Here is an 8,176-nt window from a genome sequence, read left to right on the forward strand (position 1 = left end):
GACGAGCCCTGGAGGCAATGTGGGCACCGTGGCTGCCCAACTTAGAGGAAAAATTGAAAGGGCAAGTCTTGAGTTCGAAGCATTAGTGGCAGCCTTTCATCAATCTCAGGGAGATCAGTTTAGAACTCTACTGGATTCTATAAATGCATTTATAGAGGCTGCGGCTAGGGCTATTGAGCAACGTCGCCGTTGAAGAACATTTTGTAAACATCTAGGGTTCATCTTGTTGTAAAACCCTAGGCTCATTTTTGAAACTTCTTTTGTATTAGGAATCAATACTTGTAATGATTTCCTTTCCTTTTAACCTTGTAATGACTTCAGATGATTGCAATGATATATGAATGTCATACAATTTCTTTGAAACTTTGTGTATGTTTCTAATCCTGTGGAATTAAACCTTGTGTATGTAAATCTGTGATGTGCCATAAAAATCTCAAATTTTGACACAACTTATCAATGCATATGAAACAGGGGGAGCACAACTACTTTTAAAAGGTCTGAAATGAATTCCAAAACAAAGGGGGAGTGAAATGAATGCTGAATTCATTAATAAAAAAAACTTGGACAGAGGGAGCATAACTTGAATATCCTTGAGTGATTCATGGTAATATGCTGAATTCCACTAGGAATTGTGTTTTAAGTACCTAAGGAAAATTTGTCCCCTTCATTGTTGATGACAAAAAGGGGGAGTAGAAACTTTGAACCAATGAATGCAATGAGAAAAGATAAAATTGAAGAATATTGGCTTTAAGATAATTGCCCTTCTGGAAAAGAAAGGGGGAGTCAAAAAGTATTTAGCTTTCAATTATCTTTAGCATCAATATTTCATTAATTCACATTTTAACTTGATTCAAATTCAGTTGATATGCTAAAATTGCTCAAGAGCTATTAAAATCAATACTTTTGCATGTATCTAGCTCTAACCAAAACACAATACTTGTACATCTGATCAAATACTGTGTATATGTTTAAATTTCGAATTTTGCATACACTCAGTGTTTTGTCATCATCAAAAAGGGGGAGATTGTTGACCCCCTAATGGATTTTGATAAATACAAAACACTAGAGTATAATTCCCTTTATCTTAACAATTTAATTGAGGATTTTATGTGTTTAATTAAGAATATTGTTAAGAAATGTCTAGGCATGTTCTCATATTTTTCAAGAATTTATTGAAGAATTTTTGAGATGAAGAAAACAGATCAGGGACAGCCGAGACGTCTCCGGTTTGTCCCAGAGACGTCTCTGGCACGAACAAGAAGAATTGGCACGTCTGGAGACGTCCCCGGCACCTGGCGAGGCGTCTCGCAGGGTCGGAGTCGACTCCCGACTCTGCGGAGTCGACTCTCTCAGAGGCGGCAGAAAGACCGATTTCAAGGGATGCGCGCGAGTCGTCTCCGAAGGACGCGGAGTCGTCCCCACGCATAAAAAGCAAACATCCCGAGACGTCCCCAGAGAGCGCGGAGTCGACTCTCTCAGGGGATTCCAGAGGATGTGTTTTTCGTTGATAAAACTGCGGAGACGTCCCCTGAAAGCGCGGAGTCGACTCTCTCAGAGAATTCCAGAGGACTTGTTTTTCGGTGATACAACTACGGAGTCGTCCCCGACGTCGCGGAGTCGTCCCCATGCAAAAAGCGCAAACATCCCGAGACGTCCCCGTAAAGTGCCAAGCCGACTCTCTCAGAAAAATAGAAAAACAAGCATTCAAGTTGCTCTTCTTCAGAGTCGTCCCCGTAAAGCGCCGAGTCGACTCCAAGCATCGTCAAAAGTAATTTCATACAGCCGAGACGTCTCGCGTTGAAGCGGAGACGTCTCCGGAGCGCCTGGGACGCGACTGACACACTTTTGCAGGTTTGTTTGAATTTCAAACGTCCATATTTTTGTGTCTAACGGATCTATTGCTTTTTGGGCTATAAAAGGGAGCTCTTAAGTGCCTTCCAACAACTTCTCACCAACCTAACACAAGATCATTCAAGAGAGAAGAAAGAAAAAGAGGTTCAAGGGAGTTAGAGCTTTCAAGAGGAGAAATCAAGAGCATTCAAGCTTTCCCATCTGATTTCGTGCTCAACTACTCACTCCCACTCGGCATTCAAAGCTCACATTCAAGCCAACGCGATCCACATCGGAAGAACCACCATTACCCACGCTTCCAACGGCAAAAAGGGTTCTTCCGGGTTTCATTATTTCTCATTGTTATATTTGCTTCTTAAGAGCTTTCAAATCTTTTGTAAAACATTGATTATTGTGCTTGTTCCAGTCAAGGGACTTGGAACAAGGGATAGGCGTCCCAAGCCTAGGTTAAATTGGGGGATTGTAGGGTTCGTTGTTAGCCCGGTGTAAAACAACGAGTTGGGTAGTGCACTCGCAAAACTACCGGACTGTAATCGCGGATTATAGTGAAATTCCCAAAGGTATTTGGGGAGTGGATGTAGGAGCAGTGGAAGCTCCGAACCACTATAAATCGTTGTGTTTGCGATTGACTGTGCGTATAGCTTTAACTTTACTTTAGCACATACACTTGTGTGTTTTTGTTTTAATTAGTCAAAAAGTTTTAAAACACCCAATTCACCCCCCTCTTGGGTGACCATCTCTGGGCAACATACATGGTTTGATAAAATGTTGATATATGGTGAATTTTTCTTAGGTCAACAAATCTGCAAGAAAATTTCGAAAGAAAGGATGCACTACAAGAATAATGGTCATTAGCGACGCTTTTTTTGGCCTTTAACGACGCTTTTAAGCGTCGCTAAAAACCGTCCCGACGCTTTTTTAAGCGTCGGCAAAGCGTCGCCTATGCTACAGTGGAGAAAATGTTTTCCGACGCTCTCAAAAGCGTCGAAAATTAGCGACGCTTTTTAGCGACGCTTTAAAGCGTCGTTAAATGTGATTTTAACGACGCTTTAAAGCGTCGTTAAAATATTATTTTTTTTAAAAAAAATTTCTTGATTGTAACGACGCTTTAAAGCGTCGTTAGAATATTATTTTTAAAAAAAATTCGTGATTTTAACGACGCTTTAAAGCGTCGTTAGAAATAATTAATGCGGGTGGCAGATCGCCTTTGGAGGACCATTGAAAGACCTCAGATCGAGGACCACACGTAGGGAATTCTTTATTTATTTATTAGCAGTGCAACATTCACCATAACAGACGCAGAGAACCGAACCCAACGATGGCATGCGTGTAAAATATGATAGAAGTTGATGGAAGCGAACGGCCTGCGTCCCTCTTTACCCTGATACTCTTGCATCCGGCCTGCAGTTGTCGCTGCCCTTCTGGAGGGAACCAGGGCGTCGCGGAATCCGTCAGACAGCCAAAAGTCGAAACCATTTGTCATGGTATGGAGCCAAAGAATTCACTTGGACTATTGAAACGATCACCAAGAGCCTGCTGCCCTTCGCATGCTTGTTGCCAATTGAACAGCAGATTTTGTTGACATACAAGCTGGAAAATGTAGTAACAACAGGCACCACCACCTCAACTACTACCTATACACAAGTACATTCCTCAATTTTGTAATTTTTTTCCCCATTTCATAAGTAATATGCTACAAGGACTGCCTTTTATATGACTGAATAGTCGAACACCATATGCTTTAATAAGATGAACCTACAACTCCATATTCTTTAATGAGATGAACCTACAACGAGTACATATATGATTTCCAAACAGTGTTTTACAATTTCATGGTTAATTAAAGTGTCCCCATGCTATCATAAGATGTTGACAGCAAAACATCAACAAAAATCAAATCATTGGAAACAAGTTAGGATTGAACATTTCCAAAAAGTATGAGGAAATTTCAATAATTTTGACACAAACTTATATGTTTTATGAGAGCAATGTCATCCCTCCAGTTTTTTGCTGCTGTACTGCATTGATGAAAACCATAACTCTGCCCTCATTCAGGCAAAACGTCGATCTGCACAACAAATTCCATATATCACATACCGGCCATACATTAGTAGATAAACCACTGTGGATGCATCACAGCAAGCCAAAATATAAACATGATCGCCATATAGACTATAAAAAGAATATGGACATTACAACTTAAAAAAGCATTCATTTGGAAATGAGATTTTTTTTTGTGTGTGTGAGAGAGAGAGAGAGAGACAGGGAGAGGGCGAAAGGGGCAAATTATAAGATACCCACTGCATTTGCAAATACTTAAACAATATGGACACTTCTCTCTTTGTCAATGGGTAGCAAATATTTTAATTCCTCTCCATACTAATCCATTCATTAAATTACGTGGAATATCTTGTCATCAAAAGATTCAGTTCAACAATATCCTGAAAATTCTCACCTAGGGCAACATCAATTACCACGCCCAGCTGCCAGAGGTTCATAAGCGCACCATGTTCCACCCTGCAGTTTTTTGCCTTTTCTCTAAGAAGAAGAGCTTTGAGAATAAATATTTCTAGTGCAGCAGCTAACTAATATCCTTGACTATGCATTACATAGCATAATAAATACTAATCTCAAAGCGTTAAATCATCAAAAGATTCTAAATCCTCCATGATTCCTAAAACAGAGTAATCTTAGTCTCAAATGTTGCTGTTGAACTTATTCTTTCAATTTATTACATGCACATATGTCTTCTTACTAATATATAATTTCACAACTATTTTATGCAAAATTAATTCCCGAAATCAACGCTTGATCTCGAGATGAGCAGCTGCAGTGTGTCAAGAATGGACAAATATAAATGCACTCTATTCCTTCTACAAGATGCTGCCATTTACTGCAAATAGTGGAAATAGAAGTATGATATTGTTCAGAGATAATATTAGCAGTGTTGAAAACTTTTGAAGAATTTAATGTAAAAGCACTAGCACCAAGAGAGAGAGCTATGACTTACAGAAACAGTCTCAGCACCAGTCTACAGGTTCTGCCACTGCCTCACTTCTGCATAAAATGAACAAGATTGGATTAGTACTTCCTGGAATGACAAATTCTTCCACTTCAAAAATTTTACAGAACCGCGAAATTTTACAGAACCATGAATGGAGGGTTGATAATTCATGAGCTGGAATAGGCAGGAGTTGCAAGAACTGAAGATTTCAGTCTTGCAGAATATAGCAGATTGCTGAGGAAGGGGGGATATCTAATGTGAAAAATTAGATTGCAGATTGCAGAATATAGCAGATTGTAAGCATAAACAAGAAGACTTATCCCATCTAGTTTGGGTCACGTATTTAGGAATCTTATAATATCATTGGTCCATATCCAAGCCAAGCTGTCTGAAATGATGAAGTCATTTCTCATATGAAAAATTAAACCCATGAGTATAGCAACCTAACATAATAAACAGTCAAGTAATCAAACTCCAAGAACCTTGTTGTATGTTATGTGCCAGCAATCAAGCAATTTGTGATTCATGATAATACATGAGTTAGATTACTCATAGAAAATTAAACTACTATTCGAGGAAAGAACTCACATGCTAGCATGGACAGGCAGAGTTGGAAGTTGACATTTTTCCTTGAAATGATAGTTATCAGCAGCACAGAAATGTGGAACAGTAGTAAGCATATCAACCAAGGTTCCTACAGATGCATCAAACTATAAGGCATATCACCTCAATATGTTGGAAATCAATGTGTTTGAAGAATAGACAGAGGTCCTACTCCTAGTTGGGACATTGAAAAAAGAAGAAGAACAGCTGGCTCTCAAGCACACAGAGACAGGACATGTTCTAGTGTAACTTTAAGGGTTGATGAAACACCAAAAAAACAACAAATATTTTTTATCTTCTTCTTCAGAGAGGAAAGAGAGGAACCAATGGAGATAATAGTGAAGGCCAAAACTCCAGTTCAAGGGTAGAAGAGAAGAGCAACAAGACAGCATTTAGGAAGTACAAAACAATGTACTTCAAAAAGCATAAAAAATTACATATAAACTCCGAAATAAATGCTTCAGGGGTCGCTAGCATCACCATCTCTACGTGCAGATGAACTATCAGGAACCTGTAATAAAAAAACTAAAGCAGTTAAGAATACGAAAATTATTACACTCTTTAAGAAAAATATGATACTTATGCAAAATGTTCAAGTAGATGTAGTAATTTACCTGAGGAGGGACAAACTGATGCAACAAAGATGTAATCTGATTAATCTGAGCCCTCAAAGATTGCATCTCTGTCTGGTGGCTCTGCTTCAACTCTTTTATCTCTGCCTTCAGATCATTAACCTCTGCAGTGCTACTACTCTGTCTAACATCTTGAGTATATCTACCCACTGCAGACAACTGAGTGGGGGTAACTCCAACGCCATAACCCCTCACTCTACCATAACGCTCCGAGCCCATCAACTCGGTAAACACCTGAGCTTCGACACCTCTGGTGTTGCCGATTGAAGATGACTCTCCGATACGCTCTGAAATAAGGGATGTAGCTCTGTCCTATATCTCTCAAAAACAATCAAATTAATTTTTAAAAAATTAAAATATATAAAAAATCATTGCAGAAATTATTAATAAATACATACAACTATATCTCTCGACTCCTCTCGGACAAAGCTGCCATCTCGGTGGGTGTGAGTCATCTTATAGAACTCCACCTCACCAGGTTTCCTTCCATGGTCTTCCATCTACAACAAAAAGTATATTGGAAGAGTTTCATCTTATAGAACTATATCATGATACATGCTATATGATACAAGAGTTTCAAAAAGTTTCAAAAAAACTTACAAATTCAGCTCTGAGCCTCGCATAACTCTTCGAGCCTGAAGTGTGAGGAATTGTCTGAGATGCTCGTGCGGCTCATCATCAGAGTGTATATGTTCTTCAATATGCACAAAATCAGTTGCTGTACGCTCATCACCTATTTCAGTTGCTTCTTGTCCTCCACTAATATCTGTTAAATTTCTAATACTATGTCCAAGAGCATCTCTGAGTAAGCCCCTTATATCATCTTCTCCTACAGGATTTTTTTCTGTATTACTGGATGCAAAACTAGAGGTGTCTTCTATATACGAGGGTTGGTTATATGGAGATGACAATATCAACTCTCCATGAAATACCCATTCAGTATAACCTCTTGTAAAACCATTCCACACTAAATGTTCTTCAACAGTTTTTGGAGCAAGAGAAGAAGCATTTACACATTTTCGACATGGACATAAAATCTTCCCATTCATATTAGATTTCTGAAAAGCAAATTTAATGAAATTCTGAACTCCATTCAAATATTCGTCACTGTATCTCGGCTTATTCATCCAACTTTTGTCCATTCTAAGAAAAAACAAGGTAAATGATACAGTCAAAAATATACATGCGTACACTGACTCAAGCAAAATTAAGTTAAACAAATAGCCCTTAATCAATAAATTCAATGATTGCATAGCCTACATTAACTGACATTGTCTGGAGATTAAAAAAGGGACAGAGGAAAACGAGTTCTCAAGTACCTGATAAGAGAGCAAGTCTTCCTTTGATAACTTTCCCAAATTTAAACAGTCAGAAGAAATATATGTCCTGCCAAGTTTAAAATGACCAATTTGACAGTTGCATAATGCAGGAAAATGAGACAGTACGAAAATTTAGTAAAACATTGTTTTGATTAATCAATCAGATTCAACCTAAAGTAACAGTGTCAATTTCACTGGACAATCATTATATTAGAGCATAACAAGGCATAAAAATTAATAATAATAGTATATAATGAATAAGAGCATGTGAAATCCTGTGATCCAGGATTATAACAAGAGAAAGAGCAAATTGATGGAGTGGGTACAGCGCCCAAGTCAAACAATTGGATCATTTAAGCATTTTCTCATTACATCCACGTTACGTATAACACTCTATTGCTAAAATGATCCATAAGATGATCCTGCCGTAGAAACTTTAAACTAAGTGAAGAAGTGTAGACAATGTTAAGAATCACTGATCCATGCAAATGTTATAAGACCTAATACAATTCCCCAACAAAACTTCCAGACACCAGCATCTCTGTCACCCACCAATCTAAGTCCGCACAGGAGTCTTCTTATAAACCCTAGTTAGAAACAAATTACTCCAATATCTATTCTTTGCACCTTATTATCATACCGTCATGGTAAGTCCATACACCAAAAGGATAATAACTGTAGCTATTGGGATGGTGTCCAGAATCTAAATTTGTTGTTAATGCATATGAAGTCTCCTTAATTTGTAGTTAAGTTTATTCTATCACATA

General features: G+C 38.2%; 1 protein-coding gene across 1 annotated transcript; it reads right to left on the bottom strand.

Moving 5' to 3' along the window:
- Positions 1-5,907: 5,907 nt before the first annotated feature.
- On the bottom strand, positions 5,908-6,751 carry LOC148703395 (uncharacterized). Its single transcript, XM_088721670.2, has 4 exons — positions 6,691-6,751; positions 6,489-6,590; positions 6,073-6,402; positions 5,908-5,969 (listed from the first exon to the last, which is right to left on the bottom strand). The coding sequence occupies exons 2-4, from the start codon at positions 6,588-6,590 to the stop codon at positions 5,919-5,921; spliced, it is 483 nt and encodes a 160-aa protein (XP_088577796.2). The 5' UTR covers positions 6,691-6,751; the 3' UTR covers positions 5,908-5,918.
- Between the last annotated feature and the right edge of the window lie 1,425 nt (positions 6,752-8,176).

This window comes from Phoenix dactylifera, chromosome 5 (assembly GCF_051530095.1).
Source record: "Phoenix dactylifera cultivar Ajwa chromosome 5, Ajwa_hap1_PhDact_Kaust_v1.1, whole genome shotgun sequence".
Taxonomy (NCBI): Eukaryota; Viridiplantae; Streptophyta; class Magnoliopsida; order Arecales; family Arecaceae; genus Phoenix; species Phoenix dactylifera.

Bases quoted from the DNA above. Each gene is read 5' to 3' on its own strand.
- LOC148703395 (XM_088721670.2), bottom strand. From the start codon at position 6,590: ATGGAAGACCATGGAAGGAAACCTGGTGAGGTGGAGTTCTATAAGATG. The intron at 6,403-6,488 runs GTATGTATTTAT...TGAGAGATATAG, and splicing joins AGGAGTCGAGAGATATAGTT to GACAGAGCTACATCCCTTAT. The intron at 5,970-6,072 runs GTAAATTACTAC...TTTTTATTACAG, and splicing joins ATCAGTTTGTCCCTCCTCAG to GTTCCTGATAGTTCATCTGC.